The following is a 25,702-nucleotide window of genomic DNA, read 5'->3' as shown; positions in this document are numbered from 1 at the left end:
CACATCAATATTTTAAACAAAACAATGATGCCATCAGTCTTTCTCTCCCCCCTTCTCCTTGCACGCGTTTTTCTCTACAGAATTATCAACTTTTATTATAAGAAGTATATAAAACATTCAAGAATAATATGCAAACTATCTATATTTTTGTTTCTACATTCTGTATTAAAAATATCATGTTAATATTCCTTCTGTCAATTATAATGATTATCATTCATTTTAATTTTTTTTTTGTGTCTTGTATTTTTATTGAGTTTGTATTATGTTTGTTTATATGTTGTTAAAGCTCTTAATTTACTCATTCTTAAAATATCATCATGAAGCATTAAACAAAGCGGAAGCTTAAGGATTATGCTTCTGAGATAACTGTGCAGATCTTGTACCTCAATTGTTAAATCAACTTGAGAGGACCTATGAATAAGAAAAGTAATTCAAATCACAAACTTTGTATCAAATTTTTATCTTTGAACCATTTATCAAAATCAAACTGTTTCAAAATTAACTAGAAAGGAGCTAATTTGTCATTCTTCTTAACTGATGAACTAATTACTAATTATGAATCTATTTTTATTATTATCTAACTTTGAATTTTTGAAGAAGTAAAGATTGAGAGATGCAAAGAAAATTATTATATGTTGACCGTCTTCACAAATTGAGCTTGAATGAGTTTTCTTAAAATTTAGAGTAACTTAAATTTGTATTCGCTATATAAAGTGCACCCTTTATACACGTTCAATGCTCTATATCCTATAAGTTCTTTAGTATGACAACTTTCCTATTTTCCTAGATCAAAAACACCATAAACAAGACTTGTTTTTTTTTTTTTTTTTTTCATTTTTTAGTAAATTTATTACATAATATAAGAGTGGTGAATAAAAGAATAGCAAGAAGTAAAAATTATAGTATAAATATTTTTTAAATACATACTGGGAGTAGAAAAAGTTATGAGACTTTCTAAAAATACAGTTTTGAATAGGTGTTATAGATTAAGTCTTAAAGTTCCGATTATTTTTGGATAGCTTCGATTCTAAGTCATTGAATGATGTACATGTTATAAACAAAAATTGTGTATATGTCGTGATGGAGGCAAAAAGAGGGAATTTAATCCACGCTAGGAGGACCACCTCGGACATAATAAAGGTCTTAAACGTCAGCAAGGCCACAGTCTGTTTGGTTAGAAATCGTTTGGCTGATGGGGACACCCTTAAGGACACCCTCAAGAGTGGAAGACCTTACAAAGTGAAGTCTGTAGACATCATGGAGACCTTTAAGGTCAACCCAACTATGAAGATATCAAAGTACGTTAATAAGAAGAAGGTGCATTGGTCTAATGGGAACAAGGTCATCTGAAAGGCTTGAGAAAGGTTGCTTTGAAGAATTGAGAGGCCACTCCTGTCCCAACATCAAAAATAACCCTGTCCTCAACGATGTCAACAACTCTTGAATTATCTAAAACACATCAGCAACTGGCTACTTCTTTCTCTGATGAAAAGACCTTTACGGTTGACCACATCTACAGCAAGCAAAATGATCGGGTAGTATACTTTGGCAAGGCTGACAAGAGCATCAGGACAGTCACCAAGGTAAAACATTCGCCCTCTTTGAGGATGTTGGGGTTTGTGGCATCAAATGGAGAAAAAATGCAACCAATTGGGTTTCCTTTTAGATACCAGCTATCTACAGCCAAATACTTGATGGTGTTGAAAAAAAGGGTGGTCCCATAGATCACCAAGACCATGAAGATGTCCAACAAGGCCAAGTACGTATTACGGCAGGACAGGGATCCGACCCATACTACTAATATTGTACAATAGTGGATGGGTAGCAACATGAACTTCAAATCAAATAACCTTTGGCCTCCTCAGAGCCCAGATCTTACCCCACTAGATTAATCTATTTGGTAGCTAATAGAAAAGAAGGACTGCAAAGTTTGCCACCAGAATATTAATGCCCTGAAGACCTCCGTAAACCAGCAGTGGATGATCATGAATAAAGACTTCTTTGCCAATGTGTGTAAGGGATTCCAGATGCGGTTGGAGGCTGTCATTGAGGCTGATGGTGGTCAGATTCATAATTAATGTGCATTGTTATAGTAAAAAATATTATAAAATAAAAAGAATATGTACAGCATCATCCTCATCAATTATGAGTACTTTAATCACTACTTAGAGGCAGGTCTCAGTACTTTTTCTACACCCGGTACATGAGTAATGAATATTAATTTCTAAATTGACCAATATGTCTAAGTTTTCTCAGATTAGATCTTGTATTCTTCAGTTTGAATTTTTTATTAAGTTTATTTACTCTAATTCATTTCCTTATTGGTACAAAAGATATGATGACTTCTTTAGGCCAGTTCGGATATATTTTAATTAGATGATGATGCAGGCTTTCGCATATGTTTGGGTTTTGGTCAATTGCGTCTTGATGGTCACAATGAATAGCTTTGAAATGTTGCTTTTTTAGACAATGCCTAAATTTCAAAAACTCACACAAGGGGACCGTAAGACCTCCTTAAACACCAATTCAATCCAAGGGTTATATGTTTTTTCATAAAATCTGAAGTCACATGTATCTTTCACCAGATTAAGATTAAGGTCTTTAATTTTTCTGCCGAAAATCCGGCAATATAAGACATACCTTGATCTGAACAATCATTGGAAACTTGAAATAATTCTTCTGTATCTACTGTAATTACTTTTTTGGCTTCAAGTGTTTCAAGAAGTGCAGAATCTTCTCTATTTTCATATGCATCACACTTTCATTTCCTCCTGGCCTTTAAGTCAAGAAGCTCAGCCTAGAGGTTCCGCTCAAAATCATTCGATGTAAAATGCCTATCACAGATCCTAGCACTCTTAATATTAATTGGATATTTTCTCCTGCAGACTGAGATCCAAAGAAGCTGAAGCATCAAATAATTCTGAAGAAATCTAAAATACTGGGCATCCCGTGGATATGAATTGCAGTCTATGGCACAAACACGCTTTGAACTTCGAAATGATGCCCTTTTTACGAAACAGATCGAAATTATTACACTTCACTTAAATAAGATTTTCTGAACTCCAGCATCAGTGATATCACTACGTCGGCTGAGTTAGCTAACGCCAACTAGAATGCCTTAGAAGATCCCTGTTACCTCACTTTTATATATAGTCACATCGATTTCAGCATATTTAAAAAAAGGAACCAAAAATCAACATGGTAACCCTGACAATTTGAAGAATTTTATGGAGATGAGCAGCTTAGCTCTCATTACGTTTCATTAGATCACCTTAAATGAGCTGTGACGAGGGGGAGGTAGAAGGAAATAAACAATGACATAGACACAAATTACTCCGTTGCTGATCCTCAATTCTACTCTGAGTCCAACAAAGACTTACAACTGTAACTCTGCAACAAATCATCAAGGTTACTCTCCATCTTTTATGAGCACACACTAATTATCAATCAGGTGTTAAATATAATTGAATGTAGTAAAGGAGGTTCCCACATCAGGAATTAAAATATAATGACAACAGCATAGGAAAATAAAATTTATTCTTTGGTTTGACAACTCCAAAAAAATGGGCGACCTAGAAAATAAACCCAATTTTTATCATTTTGTCTTTGTTTTAAAAAACTTGCTTGAGACGCCTCAACATCAATTTGCAATATGTAAGCCTAACGTATTATGGAATATTTTTTATTTACCGCTACCATCAGAGAATCTTCACTAATCTTGGAAACTACACTGCCCTCTTCTCGAACTATATCTTAGCTAAGGACACAACATGTAGCAATGTCTAAAATAATTATTCCAGATGAGAAAACACTCTTTTAAAAGTTTTTTTACAGCTATTAGCTTCTCTCTAAAATTATTATTTATCAGACAATTATGTGATAATAAACTAGAGAAAAGAGAGTGAGAAGGACAGAGATAAAGAAAGAGAAAATAGTAGTTAATATTGCTTAAAGCAACTAGTAGTTAGCTATATTTCTATATATAGCAGTTCTGGGGCAAGTTAGCTATTTTTTAGCAGATTTCTAATTCCTCCAAAAATATTGTGCAATACTGCATATACTGTGACCTTTTTTTTTTTTTTTTGTATAACATAAAATCTAAACTTTTTTTTGAAAAGGGTTTTTAAAATTATACATATCTATAAAAAAAGCATATATTTGGATATTGAATATATTTTTATGACATCCACCTAGCACAGCGTAAAGAGACTATAAGGGAAGGAGGCGTTATATATATCAATCAATAATGTTTTTTCTTATCTCTAATTCTGATTCATCTAAAATTTCGAATATGTGCTATTTTCATTTCTTGTGCAGTTTATTGACTTTTTACTAAGATTCATTTATCGTAATTTAATCACAGTGAACGTTTTGAACAGGATTGTGTGTTTTTATTTAGAATAAAGTAGAAACACAAACTATTAATTGAAATCATAGCTCATAATATCTTAATCATAATTATGTTCTAAAAAATTATCAGAGTTATTCTAAAACAAAAATATAATCTACAAAGGGTATTTAAATTCCATATTTTTTATCGAGGTTACGTGAATCCTGAGCATAAACATAGTTATTGTTTTCTTTTTATTTCAACCATCTGGTCTCCCCTTTCCTTTTAATCTCTTAGCATAGTTCATGGCTCCGGAACAACTAAATTCCTCGTGGTCAAGCACCTACTATGAAAACATAAACATAAGAGGGAGACAAAGGACAGTTACAACAGTCCTGGAGCATCAAATAAGCTACATCCATAAAATTTGCATCACAATTCTATAATATAGTGTAGATAATTATGGGAAAAATCAATAACTTATAATAATTAGTGGTTAAATTTTTAAAAAGAGCAATTTCTCGCTAACCGGTAGTCCAATTTTTTTTTTTTTTTTTTTTTTTTTTTTTTTTTTTTGAGGAGAAAGTTTAATTGCATTTTCAGATATTTTTTTACATAATTCAACCATGGGTATATTGCATTTTTGAGATATAATGGCAGTACCTAGTATTAATATTTATTCACTTTATTTTAATCACCTTAAAGTATATTAATAAGTATATCAATAATCAAGAAAAAAATTCTAGTAATCTTCCTACAAAATAATCATAAATCGACACCTAAGAGAGATAAGCAAATGAACACCATTCATTTTTTTTCTGTCCAGTTCATCGTTCATTTAACGGTCCATCTTCAAGCCTGTCGTTATGTAATAGAAAAGTAGAATTGAAAGGAAATGATTTATATATCTATGTAACTTTAAAACATTATTTTATGTCGTAGAATAAATGATTTATTAACTCATAAAAATGTTGAAATCTAGAAAATGTGAACATGTGCACAAAATATAAATATCTATTATTGGTAAAAGTATAACTTCATATACAATAATGATTTTTAAAAATAAGGAACAGTTTATAAATCTACAGTTAGTAAAAATCTTTTTTACTACAATGAGACACGTGTTTAATTTGGTTTTATTCTAATGTATTGCTTCAATTAAGTACCACGTATATAGGAAATGTGTGGTACACTGCAACAATGGACGTTGCAATAGCCTAAAGTTGGCCCTAGTTCGGACTCACTTACGAATTGACAATAAATCGTTGAGAAAAAACAAAACATCTATCCATATAACGGGTGGGACAAAAGTCCTGCTACAATTTTGATTGCGCTCCATCTTGTTTATGTGACGTTTAGATCAGTTTCACTTCAACCATTGTGGTGTGTAGACGCCCAAATTTTAGGATTGATAAATATACACAACAAGAACGAGCAGAAATTATGACACTATTTATTGAAAATAATCGTTCCATTATTTCAGGAAATTTCGTCAAATATATCCTAATCGTCCAGTTCATCACAATACCACAATTTATCGTTTACATGCTAAATTTTCGACATTACGGTACGACAGCAGACAACCCTCCTTCTGGAAGACAACGAATGTCTCGTAACGCTGAAAATGTAGCTCCAGTACACGATATTGTTGCAGAGTATCCAGAAACATCAATTGGCAGACTTGCTTCCCATTTATACATTTCTGCACGCTGTTTAGAGGGAATTTAGAAAACTGATTTGAAAATGTTCCCGTACAAAATTCAATAAGTCCATAAATTGCTACCGAGATCATGATCAACGAGTTGAGTGCAGTAATGCAATCGTAAGGCTGTCTGTTTATATTGAAAATTTAGTATGGTCAGCAATATCTCCGGATTTAACAGCATCAGATTTTTTCTAACGGTTTTATTAATCAAAAGTTTATATGATTAAGCTCCAAACGATTCAGCATCTTAAAAAGAACATTCGTACGAAATTGAATAAATTCAGCCTGAAATGTCGCAAGATGTCCTGAAAAATGCCTTAAAAAGAACCGAAAATTGCATGTCCAATTGCAGTCAATGTAAGAACCAAATAAACTTTTTATGAAAACCGAGCTTACTCATCTTTTCTTAGGACAAAGTTATAGAGAATCAAAATGGTAGTGGGACTTTGGCCCATCTTTCATATGGATTTTACCTTATAAAAAATAAGAAGAATATTACAATACAATGTATCGAAACATTTTATTTCATTTAACCATAAGATAAATCACAACATTACCTCGCTAACACAAAAATAAACTGTATATTTTGTTGTCAGCTGTAAATGTTTCTGCTTTTTTCTATCCTAGTCATTGTTTTGAGCATTGATTGATATAATTAAAATTAGATTATTTTAATCTGTTAACAATTATTGAATAATAAATCAACCTATTTGGGAGAATAGGTTAAATAGTACCAACTGATATAACGCGTTTTTTTCTTTTCTTTTTTTGAAAGAAAAATTCACTTGATACAATAACGACGCAATATAACTTCATAAAATTAAATCTTTATGTTTTATCCCTCTTTTGAACTGATTTGGCACATTACCTCGAATCGTATTTATACAATTTTTTAATCCTATTTTTTGAAGTATTAATAACCCTGATTATCAGAGCCCAGAATATATTTATGGATTAATATTTCTAATTAAAATCAACGATTATTAATTCGAGTAAGTATTCATAAAGTATTAAATTTTGAAGGGTAAAAATTATACCTAATCTTGTTCTTACTTCTTTTTAACACTACAAAAATAACCAGCGGAATCGATTTGAATACAAACACTACAATTGAGTCATATATGTCTATGAAATATTAGGCCTTGTCTACATATATATTCTGAATAAAAATAAATTGGGATTTTTTCTTTTCTTGATTTTTGTTCAAGATTGTTTTTATGCTATGCTTAATGTGAGATTCTGAGCTTTAGCAACACACGTTCGTTAAAACAGTCAGAGGGACAGGCAAACTTTACTTAATTTATTATAGATAGTAAAAAATTAAAGATAGACCCTTGTTATAGGTTTCCCCTCTAAAAAAATATATATATTTGCGTTCTGAGCCCTCTGAAGGTGGAGGGTTCTGTTCATAATGAGTAAGACTTGATAGTTTAAAGGTATATGATATATTTGCTGAAATGGTATTAATCTTCTGATAATAAGTTAAATACAAATGATTATAATTTCTAAAGAGGAAATTTTGCTGTATTATCAACTTTTTATCAGATTCAAATTCCCTGGTTTTAAAAAAGTCAGACTTTTAATCAGAGTAAAGGAAACAAAAATGATCTATGTCATAATTTAAAAATTTAGAAACCTTGTTTATTACACCCTACTTGGTCCTAACATCACTGCACTCGTCATACATAATCTGAGACCAATCATTTTGGAGTACTAAAAAAATCGTGCATTAGTTCAAAAAATGAAAATAATGGCATAATTCAAACTACTCTAATTAAGATGTTAAACATTCCCAACAACTGTTGAATAATCAATCCATAGTTCAAATGAATTTGCTAATTACCACTTGATTTTGGGTATTTTTGCTGTTTATGTTTGTTTTAGAAAGAAAAGTTTCTAGGTATAATAACAGTAAGGGTATGGACCTTGGCCGAAGAATGAAAGAATTAAAACGAAGGAGAAAAAATAGTCTAACCAACTGAGGCGATTACACATATGTATCAAGTTTTGGATTAGAAAATGGAAAAGGATATTGACTCTTTCGATTTACCTATTTGGATAATTAATTATTTATTTAAAGAAATATTGTTAAAAGTAGATTGTAATGTTGATCAGCATGTTTCAATTATATTTCTTTTTTGCTCAACCTGGGTCGATATGACCCCAAAAATAATATTTTGATTAGGAGTGAATATTAGTTAATGTATAAAAGTAAATGATGAAATAAAATATGGTAATCAACATCCAGTAGCACGACATTTGAAAGAAACTCCAAATTGCAACCATCAATAATGTAGTAGGAAACATTCTGAAATAATATAAACTATCTATTGAATAAAAATTATACCAATAGAAATTTTTACGTGTTGATGCCATCCATTATATGGATTCCTTCAATATATGATTCACGGTTAAATATCTCGCCGGATTCAAACTCATGCCAAGTATCGTATGGAATCTCTCTAAAATTAAGAGTATCTTTATCTTTAAGAGTGCTTGCAAATGTTTATGCTAGTGAGTTAACGCCGTAGATCATTTATGATATCATAGAACATGTCGTTGGAGATTAAAATTATTATTAAATTTGCTTAGAAAATCATTTTTACCTACCATAAAAAAACTTGACCAACAAATTTGAAAAAAAAAATCTTTATTTAACTCATATCAATCAATATTAATATCTACACACATTTAATAATTTAATTAAAATACATTAAAAATAATTTATCATTAACTATTATTATAGAATTATAAAATACTCTCAATAGGGATTCCATTTTTCTGTTATACGAGTAGGTAAAACCCAATATAAAAGTTATCGGTTTCGTTTTATTTATATCTTGAATTCCATTGATTTATTTATCATTGCTATTTTGTACGATAAGAGAAACTTCAAACCCTCATATAGGTCATATGACCTACGTGAATTTAGGAAAATATGGGAAGGAAAAAAATGGCAAGATTATTTTCAACTGATACTTATCACCAATATAATATATATTCAAACAAGGAGCACTTTATATGTATCTAGTACTCCCTGGTTAAGATAAAAGAAAAATAAGCAAACACGACAGCTGTTCGAATGGAAGAAGTACTAATCACTTAATTATCTGTTATCAATTATGATATCATTAGACATGACGGATTATTCATATTGGTCAAGACTCATGGATTGTCGAACAAGCATTAGCATAATATTAGGCAAGAACAGTGATTTCCACTTCGTTATGAACCAGCATGTGTCAGAAGAAGAGGTAGTTGGCATTGACGAGAAAAACCAGAGAAGATTCGGGGAGGCAATCAAAGTTCAGGTCGTTGGAGATGAGTAATTAAAAAACTTTGGATTCAAGCCGTACCTTGCAAAAATTCGGAACCTTAAAAATATTCTGCTCTTACTGAACTACATTTTATCTATTCTGATTATAAATTTGAACTTGAGGATATTAACAAATTTTGTTGTAAGGACCCTAACATAGTCCAAAAAATATTGAAAAAGGATGTCATTCCATCCTTGTACAACAACTGGACTATTTATTCTACCACAAGATATGCAAAATGAAGCCAATGTGAGCTATGTTCTTCTTGGTCTTAATTCTGATTCCATACAGGCTCGCGGGATCTTATAAGAGAAGATGCAGAACGAATATTGATTTCAGTGTTATGCAATATTTGAAAACAGAAAAATGTATTCTCATAAAAAATATTATAATACTTAGCGACATCTCACTAAAGGAATTAGAGGATAAATTTAATTTGGATGACGAAAAAATTGAAATTGTGTCCACCAATATTTTTTCACAATTAACAAGCTTAAGGTTACAAGCATCTTTAAAGCGGGCTGAAGATGCTCCAATTATTTATTTGTGCTCCTGGTATATAACCCATTTCCTATATAAAATAGCGTTGTGTAAGTCATGTAAAAATATCTTAAAATATGAAGGGTAAACATTTAATTTAAATTTATTTACATACGAAAGGGGCGAAGAACAGCATACTCTTATCAACCAAATTGATCAGGGTGGGTTTACTCGTACATTTGATATGATATTTTTAACTTGCACTCTTACCTTTTATGTCATAGCGGAGCTAAACATTTATAATTCCGTTCTACCCTAGCTATTTTAGAGACGGACACCAAAACTTTACAATAAGAATCTGGTCACCTTGAATCTAACTATCTCTAATACATGTATTACTTCTCATATCTCATTCTCTTTCTACCCTTTAAGAGTCAACAAGTATAAATATAAATAGTTAAATTAAAATTTAAAAACATTTGTGAAAAATTCGTAGAAGTAATAATGCAGAACAAAATATCGTCCTTCTTAGCAAGTTGCATTTATCAGAGTGTATGTTTGCCACGCACTCAAAATCTGACACAAAATTCAAATCCTGTACGGATAGATTTTATAAATTAACGGAGTCTGTTGATTTACAACTGGCTATTCCTATGACAAATCCGGAAATTAAGCGCTTGAAGTTAGTATCACAATTATCGACTCTAACTAACATACACAAGAATTTTAGATTGTATGTTAGACCCATTATTGTGACCAATGAGGAGATAAGTGATACTTCTAGAAAGTTAAGTACAATTCCTACCTCTGCTGATCTTTTGGATGAAGCAGCAAGCAAAGAGGGAAACCAAAATTTTTTGGAAGCCATGGCCATGTGATTAAAGAAATGGGATAATTTCCATGTTTCCTTCATGAAACACTTCCATTCTGTAAAAGGGTATAAATTTACTCGGCGCAATGCCTGAGAAGAATAATTTCATATATTTTTTAGGTCACAACTTAAGATAAGTTGTAATATCCGTTTAGATGACTTAATTTTGCAGGTCACTGCTGTTGTGCATCCCATATTCCCCTCCTCTCCTCGTGTTCAGTATTGATTTTATACACAATCCTTGGTTTCAAGGTCAATTTGAATAAGAATTGTATGATTCACAGGGCGCAATTTATTCATTGAGGGTTGTTATGAGACTATATGTCCATGAATTTTACCCTTCCTAAGGAGAAAGCGCAAAAGATCCAAGATCGTACCACTAAATTCCGCTATAGGAGAAGGTTGTCGGTCCAAGACCTTCAACAAATAACTGTGCAAAAGCTCCGAGATCTTGCTTCTTAATTCCTCCTAAGACGATGGTTGTTGGTCTGAGACCTTCAACAAAAATATACACAAAATATCCTAGATCTTGTTGCTAAATTACGCCAAAGACAAGAGTTGTTCGTCCAAGACCTTCAAAAAATTACTGCGCAAAAGACCCGAGATCTTGTTGCTAAATTCCACTAAAGGCGAAGGTTGTCAGTCTGAGACCTTCAACAAATAACTGGAAAAATTGAAAATGTAAGACCAGTGTTTAAGTACCACCCACTCTTTCAGAGAAACCTTTATTTTGATTTAGAAAAGGGAAATTTTGACCCTTTCGATCTCAAAATACAAATCTCCTCCGAGAGCTAGAAAGATATATTATGGTTGGTAGAACTAAGAATCGTTTGATAATGTTCCCATATCGGAAATAGTTAATTTATAATTCATAAAATATTATTTTATTCATTATAGGCTGGTATTAAGATTCGAAGCCTACGATGTATCGCGAATGGATATTTAGTAAAGTATATAATAATTGTGTTTTAATTTGTGTTCCTTCTTTCCAACTGGTTTGGGGTAAAATAACATTGTATGATTTCAACGTGATGTTGATATAAAACTACAACAACTACAAAGTATAATTGGACATATATCATATGAGTACGTTACCCATCAAAGTTAGGTCACAAAAGAGCAAACATATAGTCACCTTGAGTCAGAGCCTATAAGTATACAAATTTTTCTCTAATTCATTCGTTTGCTGCAATACAGAATGTCCTTTTGTTTCAATCTATTGTACTATCACGTTTGCACAACTCAGATTTATATTTTTTTAATAAAAAATCCAAGTTAAATTTTTTTTTTTCATAAGTATATACAGCGATTCTGAATTTTTTAGTTAAGTAGCTGGGATCCCTAGTGCATCCATAAAGGAAGTATCAAGTCCGAAGATATAAGCCTTTCGGCACTCAATAATGAAATTCTTCAAATTAGTTGAACCACTCAATTTCAGATTGGGATATTTCTTAATTGTATGGTATAAAATCTTCTTCAAATCCAAGTCAAAGCAAAAATCCTTTGGTTTTCCGAAATTTGATTCGAATTTTGAAGATAATTTCGCGAATGGTTTGATTTCCAGTTGTCATTTAAATATAAAGTAGGAATGTGTCCATATTTCAATTCATCTCTTAATGTTGAAAATAAATTGAAGTTCTTATTAAATATGCAGACATAAATAAATTTTGCTTGAAAAGTGGCTTAGACCAAACTAATAATTGTATATTATCCGAAAGGTGGTGTGACTCACTGTAGTTTGAGCTAATATTGATGGCTTGAGGGCACTAGTGTCGCGTATGATTGCGTGGGTGTCCTTCAATCACAACCGAACAAATAAATAGATTTTGGTGAAATTTTTTATGTAGGTTCTTTTGGCTCCAGAAACGGTTCTGGTAACCTTTTTTTGTGTCCTTGGGACCATGGCGGTCTTTAAATAGGATTTTTAGCACTTCAGCTGTAAAAAATAAGAGCTGTAGTGTATTTCGGATATTATAAGGGTTCTTTGATGCTTAAGGAAGCGACAGGGGAAGAATTAAACCTACCCCAGGGACCAACATCCTATAACCTGCGGGTAGAGGTGTATTTAAACATATTTGAAGGGGTTTTTGGTGCTTGGAAACACGGCGTTGGTAGAGTTTAAACTGTATTTCGGTCCAGAACTTCACATGTATAACCTGAGGGCCAAGGTGTATTTTGGATATGAGGAGGGTTTCTTGATGGTCAAGGAAGTGGCGGTGGACAAATTTAAGTTGACTCTTACCCAGAAGTGTTTCTGCACAACCTGTGGGCGGTGGTGTATTATATCACATTGGAAGGGATTCTTAGTTCTTAGAAATGGAGTGATAGTGCAGTTTAAACTGCCTTGAAGCCCCGTACTTCAACTGTACAACCTGAGAGCCGTGGTGTATTTTGGGATATTAGGAAGGTTCCTTGGTGCTCAAGGAAGGGGCGGCAAATAAATTTAACTATCATCGGATCCTGCAGTTCACGTACACAACCCGTGGGCGGTGGTATAATATAGAATATTAGAAGGGTTTTATGGTGCTTAGTACATGGCGGCGGTAGAATTTAAACTGTTATTTAGCAAAGTATTTCATCTGTACAGCTTGAGTACAACCTCCAATATTAGGAGGGTTTCTTGATGCATAGGCAAGCGGCGGTGGAAGAATTTAACTTGACCCGGGTCCAACAGTTCGCCTACACAAACTGCTCTACTTCCTCAGCTGGTGAAAGAAGTGCCCCTTATTTTTGTTTTATATTTAACAGAAGAGTTATTAATTGATTTTAATTTATAAATGTCCCGGGCAACGCCTGGCAAATCTACTCTAGTACTTATTAATTATTATTTATTCATAATATTTCATATTTGCAAATTGTAATATTTTGATATTTGTAAGCTCTTAATTATTATAATTTATAAACATGACATCGTCTTGTGTTGTTCCTGGGTGTTCGAGGGGAGGATCATTGTGATTCCATTCAAATGAAAGTAAATTTATTAAATGGCGGATTGCTATGAGAAGATAAGACGTTAATTGTTCACTAGGGAGGTCATCCCCATACTCTGTCTTATGTGAACAACACTTCAAGCCAAAAGATTTCCGAGTGGCAAGGTCAACTCTAGTTTCTGTAGGAGTAAAAACTTTGTGAGTTCTTGGTTACTAAAAAAAAAGATTCCAAGGCTTCAACTACTATGATAATATTATCAAAATGAGGATGAGGAATAGCATTCATATTCATACTGAATCTCTTTCCGAATAATCTTGGAAAACTGAGGCAAGGAGACGAATAAGTGGATGTGTTTTAATGGATTTATATCCACATCCAAAATTTTAATTCAGAGACTAATAGCGAGAAAGGTTTGAGACTTTCTTATTTCTTCAAAAGAACCAAGCATTGAGTTTGAACGGAAAAGGGCACGGCATTCACGCTTTCCGTTCGTTTTTGAACGAATGAATAGGGGTCAAAATGAACAACGTTGAGTTTCTCGTTCATTTTTATTGTTTCTAATTACTATTTTTGACAAAGACTACAACAACAAAAATTATTCATTATGGGTATAATTATTATTATCCTTGAGAGTGCCTAAAATAAAATTAATTTATATTGAAAAATTATGGATCTAATTTTTTGTGTACAATATCAATTACTATGTAAATTGATTATTTTGTAAGAAATTTCTCACAACGCACTATTTGCAAATTACTGGACCCTGAAATTGTCGTGTATGAAATAGGTATTCTAGGGTAGATTAGAGTTCAATTTTCTACATACCCATTCATTTCTTATTTTTATTTCTAAATATTTAAATAAAATTTGAATTTTATTTAAAACACGATGATGAATGTAGTGTAAAATCAAAAAGGTTTATGGGAATCTTATAAATATATAAGTTATCATTAAATTTTGACAAAAATATTTTTTCGCATGAGCATCCCAAATGAACTGTTGAAAGACGTCAATGATGACCCTGATTTTCTCAAAAAAGGTCTTAACTGTTGGCGAGTCATGGGTATGTTATTGTGTCAAGGTTAATAGAAATACAAGGTTATACAATAACCATAACGAAAGTGCCTTATTGTTAGGGGATTAATACCACTTCAGCAAACATATCATATCGAGCTTTAATATTCAGTCTTACTCATAATAAATAGAGCCATCACCTTCAGAGGCCCCAGAACGCAAATACATATATTTTTTTTAGGGAAGCCCTATAACAAGGGTTTCTATCTTTAATTTTGATAGTATATATATTAAATTAAGCAAAGTTTGTCAGTTTCTCTGATTAGGGAGGGCAAATTTTAACGAGCTCAGCATCAATCTCACATTAAAAAAGGAGAGGGTGCGTCAATTTGGTGCGTCAACATAAGAACAATCTTTAACAGAAATCAAGAAGAAAAAATCCCAATTTATTTTTATACATAGGTATTTGTAAATATAGTCTAATAGTTCATTGAAATATATGACTCAAATATAGGCTTTGTATTCAGCTTTGTTGGATAAATTAAAGTTCCTCAGAATTTAAATTATATCTTAGAACCTTTATTAGATTTAAAAGACATGTATTAGCCCCAATATGGCCTTTCAAATAAAATCTTTTGATTTACCATTCTATTATTATGACAATCAATTTAGGGTACTTCCGTACAATTTACGGCACATCCAAAGAGTTAGTCAAAATAATTTGTGTATAGAAAAAGACGATAATTTGTTAATTGAAAATTAATGTAATTCAATTTTAATTTTGAGAAAATTTATTTTACCCTGTTTTTTTTGTTTTTTTGAAGGACCACATACATAAAATTAGAATAATAATAAATGTGACTATATCTGAGGTTTGGGAACGAGTGTGTGTAGCTAAGGCCCGCATATCTTGTTATTTTTTTTTTAAGGGGAGTACATATCTACATTTTTAATGAAAAGTTCATCGACGCTTAATAACTCCGACCAAATGCAGTACATTACACTTATTTTGATAAGCTCTGACTTTACTAGATTTGTTGATATGTCGTGGGAACTTTAGTTTTTATCCTTCCCACAAAATATTATTCTTTGTATAGTATTTGTTTTGTTTTTTTCACAGTTCAAAAATGAACGAATGAACGAAAAAAAAAGGTATACGAATGAAAGAAGAATGGAAATTTTTCAGAAAATAAACGAATGAACGGAAAAAGGGTATATCTGTCCAATCCAAAACTTTATACTTGCTCCATTTTATCTATAAGAGTAATAAAATTGACGTATTTGTACATATTAACCCCTGCCATTGAATTCTAATAAAATAAAATATAAGTGCTATAAAACATGGTAAGAATAGCTTAAATCACGTTTTCTAAGTTGCAAAGGTTCGAAATATGAAAAGTTTTTTCATGAAATAATATAATATATAAATATTGTCAAGTAATAGCCCTAACTATTAGCTATTGAGGCATTGGTTTAACAAATACGTATATCGGAGTGTTTGAGACACAAATTACATATTACAGTTTGTAACTAACATTTTATTTTTTCACATTATATAAATGGTGGATTTGATTACTAAAGTAATCTGTTCCTGAAAGTTCCTGATGAAATGAAAAAACATAATAAAGAGAAACCATGACGGATCAAATTTGAACTAAATGGAGAATTACTGTTTTATTTCCAGGCTTGAATATTGAGCGGAAAATGACCGTGTTGATTTTCGGTTTCTATTTTTTAGCATGCCCATTTTACACTGGATTTTCATCATTGCAATTTTTTATCCCCAGGAGCAAGGCTAAAAACAAGAGGCGAAACGACAACTATAGGTAAGATCAATCTGTATATAAATTTATTTATCTGCAAGAATACTTTTTTGTTCACTAGAAAGCACTCAGGATATATTTAATGACTCTATAACTAACTAAGCAACCTCCATGAATTCTCAAGGTGAATTCTGCGAAAAGAGTAAAATATTCTTAATGTAACATAAAAAAATGACTAGGTTACGTCATTTGGGGTACTTCTAAATGAACATCTTCCGAGGAAAATATCTTTTTTTTCGCACCCAACTAAATATGAACAAAAAGTGATGGCGAGGTTGTCGTATCGTTAAAAAATGAATAAAAGAGCAGCTGAATGAAAAATTTCAAAAATAAATGGGGAAAATGAACCATCTAAGCCTGATTGTATTTTGAACATTTGAAAAGAACGATAATATTTCCATATCCATTATAATTAGTACCTTTAGTGTAAATTACCCCCGGATCCCAGGTTGTCTAAGCCATTAATCTATTCATTTTGAATAGTATATGAATCGTTTCTTAGATTATATTGGTTCGAATATTAATTGTTACAATATCTTAATACTAATACTATGTAGGTATATATAATGACAATCACAATGAAGGAATACCAACCGACAAAGAAGGAAGCTTGATTTTAATTTATTTCTTGTTTAAAATATTTATGCAAGTCATTCTTTCCAGTTAATTGAACTAATCATATGTTGTTTACTTCATCATTTTGTAACTGATGCAGGAATGATCTTGAATTAAACTTGAATTTTGTGAAAATCATAAAAGAGGAGAGTAAACGGAGGTAAACCGCAAAATAGAAAAAGTCATCATTTCCTTTTAATTCAAATCACTTTACACCAATTTTGCATGAATTAATCACTAAATAATGGAAAGAAGTAGGGAAGAAGGGGATAGCTTGACACATTTTAAAAAAAAAATAGCTATGATCAAGTATAGGTTTGTAAATCCTATACATTTTTTACCACGTGAGTGTTGATGTTGGAGGATCTAAGTATAACGAGTGTGTGTGCTGCTCTTGAATGAACGAGAGTAACGCTGAGGATTTTTTTTATTTTTTGGGGTGGATGGGGGAGATTATAAGTCTAAAATCGAAAACAATGTTGGACTCCAAAAAAAATTGTGGACCAAAAGTATCAGTAATTCTTCGTTATGTCTTTGCTTAATACAGAGTAAGACTTGCGTTTATTTCCTTCCTCTCATAGCTAATTTAATGAAACGTCATGACCGTTAAGCTGTTCTCCTCTGGGACATTTTACAAAATGTCAGGGTCACCATGGTAATTTCCGGTTTCTATATTTTACATGTCGAAAATGCTTACGAATTATTTCCCTCATCATGCTGGTTTCGAACTAAAATTTAATATATTGATACTTTTAGGGCCGGTTTTAGTGTGAACGTGTCCCATTTGATATTTTTTAAATATTTTCATTCTTTTTAGGAAATAAAATAGGGGACCCTTTCCCTTTTTCAAATTACCTTTTTTGATAAAAAAAAGAATGTTTCATTATTCCTAGAATGCCTTTATTTACAAAAGGTCAAGCCTTCTCTAGCCTTATTAAATAATTTATGTCCCTATTCAATTTGTATAAGTTTTTAAAAGTATTTTATCTATTTTTAAAAGGACCCTTTCTTTAATAAAAAAGCTCAATCCTTTTTCTATTCTGTGGTATTTTTCTAAAAATGTATTTTAGGCGTATAAATTTACAAATTATATCTAGTAAGTGTTCACCTAAAGCCGGACTTGTTGACAATTCATTAGTTGGGAGCCGGTTTTAAAAAACTGGCCCTCCATACTTTCAAAAAAAAATAATTCAAATTTTTACGAAACTAATTATTATTTTAGGTAAAAACATGTTATCTCCAGAAAAAAACATACCATAAGTTAACATGTTATTTACAGAAAGGGATGTTCAATAGTAATGTTAGTGATGTATTGAATATCTAAGATATTGTGGCTATGTACAAATTATATACGTTATAAGGAAAGGCAGATAAATAAAATTGCACCTAATGTGAATGAAGGGAAAGGTGGGCTAAAAATGTCAAAATCTTGCATACATATATATATTTTTACATTTTCTTTACAGAGTATATTGCATTATTGTTGTGTCAACTTTTCTTCTTAGTATAAACATAGTTGTAAAAAATTTGACAGGGCGGTATGTTAAAAAGAAACCGAAAATTAATATGGTCATGTTGACATTTTAAAGAATGTTTGAGAGCAGATCAGCTTAGTTGTCGTGATGTTTCATTAAATCACCTGTGAACAGCTATAAAATAAAGGAAATACTCTCAAATCCCACTACGCATCGAACAAGGATAAAAACAGAAATTATCATGATGTCGATCGTCATTTTTTCTACTCAGAGCTTAACATGGACTTATATGTATAACTCCCCAACAAATCCTCAGTGTTACTCTTTGTCTTTGATGCCTCAGAGTGTACTTTGAACTTAAATGCTTTCTCTTCAAAAATAATGATAATAGCTTTGCAAAATAAAGTCAAGGGCATGTCGTTACCTTTATTGTATCACACAACCTCTCATACGAAGATAAAACCAAAAAAAAGCCCTTAAATCAAGTAGAATATTATTCGATAATTGTTAGGAATTGTTCAGTTTTAAAAGAGATCATTCTAATTCAACCAATCAACAGAACTCTAATGAAGGTAATAGAAGCAGAAAAATTGACAGCTGACAGCGAAATACAGTATTAATGTTTCTGTTAGCGCAGATTTCTATAAATAGAGTTACGTCACCGTCTATCCACTTTGACGATAGCTGACTTCCTCAGTTGTTTGAGTCACGGCCCAAAACATTCAAAATTTAATATTATATTTTAGGTGAAGAACTTTACAAAGGCGATATATTTTGTTAAAATACCCCAAGTATGCCGTCTTGTCGAGCACCACGGATTGCAAGAATCGTTCTTGAGCTGAGGGGATGACACTTTTTTCATTTCGAAGGGACAAATTCCTTGGAAGGTAATGGGTCATATAAATGAAATGAAATCTTTGGAAACCATAATATAATTCTCGATTGTGCTCTAAACATTTTGAAGAAATAAAGAATTCCTACTCTCAAGCCATTCCAACATTATTTAAACATCTAAAACCTAAAGTTCCAAGGCTCACCAAAAACTCCAACAAACCCATTTTCATTCGGGAGAACAATGCTGATCCTAAGAAAATTTAATAATTAAGGAAATCTCAAGCAACTTTTTTATTTCGAATTTCAGGTAAAAAAAGATCTCAACAATTTCAAGATCATACATACTTTACTCCTTATTTGGAACCTCCTACTAGTTAGAAAATAATAATTGCATATTGTATAACAGATATTTCTACTGAGGTAAAACATCTAAAGGAAATAAATACCAACATACAAATCCAACTTGGAGTCTATGAAGGAGAAATAAAGGAATTAAAAAAGAAGTTGAAGGAGAAAGATGTCTAAATTTGGGACGCAGAATCAAAGTTTAAGTCTTTAAAAATGCGCATCTCTTCGGTATTTAATTCAAAACATATAAAAATTTTAAGTTGCAAGTCTTCACATTCCCAAATCCGCCTTTGGTCTAATAAAACCATTAAGAATTCACCTCAGTTAAGATTCGTTGAGGAACTATATGTTTAACTAATCTATTGCGCGAAAAACTGTTTGTATCAATTTGCAAAAATAGAAGCTTTATTCAAATCTTATGCAAATCAATTCAAAAAATTGTATCTCAAGTAGCAGTTCCATTAATTAAGTCGTCTATAAATGTCAAAAAAAAAAAAAAATCAACGAAATTAAAAAAAAAAGGTAAATACTTTTTCAATTTTTAATAATTCTCAGTGATTTATAGCTTTGGAACAATTTAAGTTACAAAAATTTAACCTAGTTATAAATATCCTAAATTGATGTTAATTATTTTAAATTTTAATCCCTGACATATCAAAAACATTTCAAGGCACACGGGATGGGATTGACAATAATAAAACCAATGTTTTCTACGAAAATAAATTAATGTTGAGATGATAAGGTTACTTAGATCTAGGCTAAATAATAAAGGCTCTAGAATATTTTATTATATATTTTTGAAACATTTTGGCAAATAAGAATAATCCATTTAAATTCAAGTACATATATATTATATATATATTTCTATTTAGTGAATAATTTACTAAAGTACGTAGATTGCGGGTATATAAATATGTACGAGTACATACATCAATCTGTTGAAATTCGGAAAAAATCAGTAACATCAGTACAATTATCATTCCCTTTGTTTTGTAAATTTGTAGAGTTCCTTCCATCGCTGTCAATGGGACTAAATTTACCATGCACGGTACTGATATGATTCTCCAATGAAGACTTTCGAGTGAATGATTCAGAGCAGTCTTTGCATTTGTAGGGTAAAATCCCTGTATGCAAAGCACCTTCATGGATTTGAAGATTGGACTTAGAAGAAAAACATTTTGCACAGTAAGTACATGCAAAATTACGCTCTTTTCGATGAATAGTATTTTTGTGTGATTTTAAGTTACTCGTTGAGGAAAGAAGTTTACCACATAGGTTACATGGATATAACCGTGATGAATTGTTTTTTACTGATGTTTTTCTGTGCTTCCTTGAGGTATGAGCCAGTAAAGCCATTGATGTAGCATATGTGGGTCTGTTATTCTTGGGGCACAATACACATTCATATGGGGTATCTCCTTGATGTACGGTCCTAATGTGATTGTTAAGCGTCGTTTTGTTCACAAACCCACTCTTCCCACATGACTCACATTTGAATTCAATCCTTGATTTATTATTTAAGCAGACTCGTCGATGAGTTTGATCTAAGTATCTTTTTTTGAAAGTCTTGAAACAATGAGGACAATTCGCTACCTCTTTCCCACTTGGATGATTGTGGCTACGTTTAATACCCTCGTGGAGTTCTTTTACGTGAGTTGTTAAGGTCTGTCTATTAATTTATTATGAAATAAGGTCAAGTTAATTTTTAAAATAAAATTATTGATGAATATATTTACTTATAATTAGTATTGAATGTACAGCCAGTATAAGAGCAAGATAGCTGAATTGAATGAGCGTCGGCCACGTGATTCCTGAGACCTTCAGATTTATAGAAACATTTCTTGCAAGAAGAACATTTAAAGTTTTTTAACAAATGACTGGATAGATGACTTTTTAAAGCAATAAACTTAAATTTAGATCTTGTGCAGGTGCAGCAACGGTAGACACAGCGCCTTTCATCCTTGTTCCGATGTTCACCCATTGTTTTGTTGCAAAGTAGACATGTCCAGTTCCGATATGATTTTAAATGAACCTTTTCTGCATGTTCCTGTAATTGTTTGTGACATTCAAACTCCTTTCCACATTCACAACAGAATAAGCCCTTTCCATCCTGATTATGAAATATGAAATCCAGTTTACAAATGGGACAACTCTGATCCAAAACTCTTCTTTTGATAAATTCGTTGACATCTTCAGGAAATAAGTTAGGGTCAAAATCAATTAAGGAATCCTTGTGAGGAGTAATGAAGATCTCAGGAATAAGATCCGTTTTCTCATTTAACTTAATATCTTCATTTTGAAAGAAGGGCTAAATATAAGGAATGATGACAGTATAGGATTAAGCTTTCGATCTTTGAATATACAAGGCTTGATTCAAAATTGATACATTTCTACTTAGTGTAGACATAATTGATAATTAATTTGAATCAGAGCCAATCAAATTATTTTTTTATGAAGAATCAAGAGTAATTCAACATCATTTGAATTTATTATTGAACTTGTCACACAAATAAGAAGAAAACCCCAATGACACAAAAATAGAATAGAACTTAAGTCAATGACCGCCAAAATATTTAAAAAGCTACTACCCAATTGTCAATGCCCAAAAGCGCCGCTACTTCATGGTCTGCACTTTTAGGGACATTTTCATCATAGAGTGTATAAAGAAAGGACTTAATTCTGGAATAAGAAATATCAGGAGTGAGGAGAATAGCAAAGTCGTCCTCTTTGGGAGTTTCAAGAAAAACATGTCGGAGAAAAGTGCTATAGGATCCAAGGAGTATACGGTGAGAATAGATGAGATGATCCTCTCGCGACTTGATAATTACATCAGAAGCAAAGCCTGACTCAAAAGAGCCTTTGATCTCTGAAAGGATCCAACTCCTCCAATTTTCGTTTTGAGGCATATCTCACGTGATCTAGTGACGTCACACAATCATTTTTGTATCTTTCTTTCTCTAGCTCTAGGCTTAGCCAAAGGAAGACTTGTCTTTCTTGGTTTAGCCCATGGAGTTCTTATACTATCTCGAGGAGCACAAGCTCCAATAACGCAGCCTGTTGTGGTGATAAACATCAATTTTTATCACAAATTCATGTTTGGTAAACTCGTATGATCATTGTTCGATTATAAAAAAGTAATAGTTTGTCGTTGTTGCAGTTTTTTAAACAACATCACGTGGTATTTTATTTAAATTTTCAATTTTGGGTTAGCAATATAATCCCCAAAAATTGTTTTTGAGACGAAAATGATGGACTTACTTCACGTTCACTACTCAAAATCAAAGTAAATATTTTTTAAAAGATTTTCTAAAGGTAATTGTCAAAAAATAATTGAACTAATGATTTAAACGGATAAATTTGCCCTTCAAAAATAAAGTATCAACTTCAGTTCATTTTTGTACAAGATTATGTAGTATCAGTAAGTAATTTTGTAAATTTATCAAGATAAGTATTTTTTTTTCTCAATTATAGTTTATACAAGTCAAAGATTCGAGTCTGCCAGTAGAAAATGCTATGGAAAAGTTGATGGTAATGTATGTAAAATAGTTTTAACATTGATGATTTCTTTGTTAACATCTCGATACAAGGATGTAGTTGCCCTCATCGAAATTGATAAGTTGTCAGCATCTTATCAATATGACATCATTATTAAAACTTTAAAAATGTTGGATGATTTTAACATCTATGTGATAAGCATGCCATTTGACAATCATCCAATTAACAGAAAAATGCTTGCTGATTATATGTGTAATGAATGTCTTTCGAGTTCAATATGGAAATCCAATAAACTCCCAACAAAACTATATCATTTTTTCGATATGGTACATAATTTTAAAAATTGTGTGTAAATACTCTACTCACTCAAAGGTAACTTCCCAAGCTGGGTTATTCCTTCATTAGAACTATATTATATATTACTTAAAATTATTTTGTGAAATAAATATAATATCATTTGAATAAAACTGATACTACATAATGTTGTACAAACATGAACTGAAGTTGATACTTTATTTTTGAAGAACAAATTTATCCGTTTAAATAATTAGTTCAATTATTTTTTGAAGATTTACTTTAGAAAACCTTTTAAAAAATATCTACTGTAAGGAGAGGAGTTATCAATTATACACTTATGTGTTATTAATTGTTATAATAATAATTAATAGTATAATAATAAATGTATAATTTAAGATACAATGGTCAATTATTGAATGAGGTGGGAACTTGGGATCGATACTTGCGACTATATTTTGAATACGATCTCACAATCAAAGACTCGATACTTGACTAGTACTCCATACCTTATATATTGCGGATTCAGGAAAAGCCTTAACAGTATGGACCCGATATTATAGTAATGGACTTGAGACGAGCTTGAATGACATCTGAGGACGTGAAATATGAAAATATTCAAGGACTTGGACATGACTTGAGATCCGACATGGACTTGGAGTATAAGGACGTTTTTAGAAAGGATTAGAAATCTACTATAATTCGATTGTGGACTCATTATATTTTTGAATACGGACTTTGAAGACAACCTATCGGATAAAAAATCCTCCTTTTCTACATATCTTCGCATATAAAAAGAATCAAACTAAAAAATATATAGTTGTATCAATCTTTGTACCCGAAACACACTCCTTAATCTTGCAAAAGGTAAAATACGAATTGTGCATCTTCTGAATCAAAACGCAGTAAATAATTGAAATGATTAAATGAACTAATAGATGCGTTTAACTCCTCCAATCAACTCAACATTTTATCATATACCATACCCAATTAAAGTTGTTTTTAGAACAAGAGCTTACTTTTTATCCTTATCAGTCATTACATGCTTCAAGTGTCAAAGTGTGTGTATATTGTGAAGTCAAATAGGGTTAAGATTGTTGATTGTTGGCCAGGAAGACTATAATGTGGAACCAAAAGAGATGATTACGGAAATTGATTTCTTCTTATGTCTGGTATACCATTAAGTTAAAATTTACGAATTTTGCTCTCTTTGCTATGAATAAGAATAGAGGGAAATACTAATATATACAATGGACCTTATTTATAAGTGTTATATGTGTAGTAAATTTATATAATGATTTTTAAATTGATTGAACTAATAGCTTAAAACGTCTAATTTCATAGTTACAAGCTATGGTCTCCCCTGTTAATGAAAATAGGGAACACAAGAGACATAGTCATTCTGGAGCAAATAGAAGAGTGAATAAATTGTCAAATGTATCTTGAATTCATTGTATATGTTTAAATCCAAAAAAATATTGCATTTATTATTATATTTATATCTATAATATTGAATTAAGTAAATGTGCATTTCATTTCTGTATTCAGGGTGAAATATTATTTTTATTGCACTAATTTTTTTTTCTGTGAGGGCATTTAAAAAGTCATGTATATTTTTATTTAAACTGGAGTCTTGAATGTATTATTATTGGTTTTATTGGTTTATATAATGTGAAGAAATTATTTTCTATATTATAGATGTTGCATAATTGAAGCTCTATACTTTTTCTAAGAACATAATCTCCGTGTATATCAAGATACTTCACTTTGTTCCTTGGCTTGTCTCCAAATCATGCGAAATATCAAAGATTTATTTATTGAAAGTTTTCCCTCACTAAAAGTGAGGCTGTGCTTCATCCTTCATTATAATTTATATGATTCACAGCGTAGAGCTAGGCTGTGACTAATAATATTCCCACAATGATAATGTACAGAGAATCTTACTACTCAACAATGTTGTCTGTAACATTTTAAGGTGAACCCCCTACTGGGTTGTGTTTTTATAATGTTCATTAATGAATGTATGGAATATTTTTCTGCAAAAGAACACTCAATAATTTACCTTTATGGCATATATAGGTAATGACATATGAACAATACTTATTTATCATAATATCATTTTAAATTGAATTAAAAAATGCAATAGTATATATAAATATATTAATATCAT

The 25,702-nt window shown here is 31.3% G+C and overlaps 1 protein-coding gene and 1 long non-coding RNA gene across 3 annotated transcripts; one reads left to right on the top strand and one right to left on the bottom strand.

Annotated features, from left to right (window-relative positions):
- Positions 1–20,481: 20,481 nt before the first annotated feature.
- LOC121117975 (uncharacterized) lies at positions 20,482–22,649 on the bottom strand. The gene is made up of 3 exons (XM_040712515.2): positions 22,332–22,649; positions 21,480–22,051; positions 20,482–21,412 (listed from the first exon to the last, which is right to left on the bottom strand). Exons 1-3 carry the CDS (start codon positions 22,647–22,649, stop codon positions 20,674–20,676), a joined length of 1,629 nt encoding a protein of 542 aa, XP_040568449.1. The 3' UTR covers positions 20,482–20,673.
- A 68-nt stretch (positions 22,650–22,717) lies between these two features.
- Positions 22,718–25,118, top strand: LOC121117976 (uncharacterized). 2 transcript variants are annotated; one of them, XR_005864289.2, is made up of 3 exons: positions 22,718–22,842; positions 22,901–23,161; positions 23,215–23,736. It is a non-coding gene; the product is annotated as an uncharacterized lncRNA (long non-coding RNA). The 2 variants fall into 2 exon arrangements; XR_005864290.2 differs by lacking the exon at positions 22,718–22,842 and adding an exon at positions 23,932–25,118 and having other exon boundaries at positions 23,030–23,161; positions 23,215–23,610.
- The last annotated feature ends 584 nt before the right edge of the window (positions 25,119–25,702 follow it).

The sequence above is a fragment of the Lepeophtheirus salmonis genome, chromosome 5 (genome assembly GCF_016086655.4).
Source record: "Lepeophtheirus salmonis chromosome 5, UVic_Lsal_1.4, whole genome shotgun sequence".
In the NCBI taxonomy this organism is placed as follows: domain Eukaryota; kingdom Metazoa; phylum Arthropoda; class Copepoda; order Siphonostomatoida; family Caligidae; genus Lepeophtheirus; species Lepeophtheirus salmonis.
The sequence above is the reverse complement of the archived record's forward strand: the minus strand, read 5'-3'. Positions and strand labels throughout refer to the sequence as shown.

Coding starts and splice junctions, on each gene's coding strand:
- LOC121117975 (XM_040712515.2), bottom strand. CDS start 22,649: ATGCCTCAAAACGAAAATTGGAGGAGTTGGATCCTTTCAGAGATCAAA. Junction 22,052..22,331: donor TTTTGGGCATTGACAATTGG/GTAGTAGCTTTT, acceptor CCTTATATTTAG/CCCTTCTTTCAAAATGAAGA. Junction 21,413..21,479: donor ACATTCAATACTAATTATAA/GTAAATATATTC, acceptor ATAAATTAATAG/ACAGACCTTAACAACTCACG.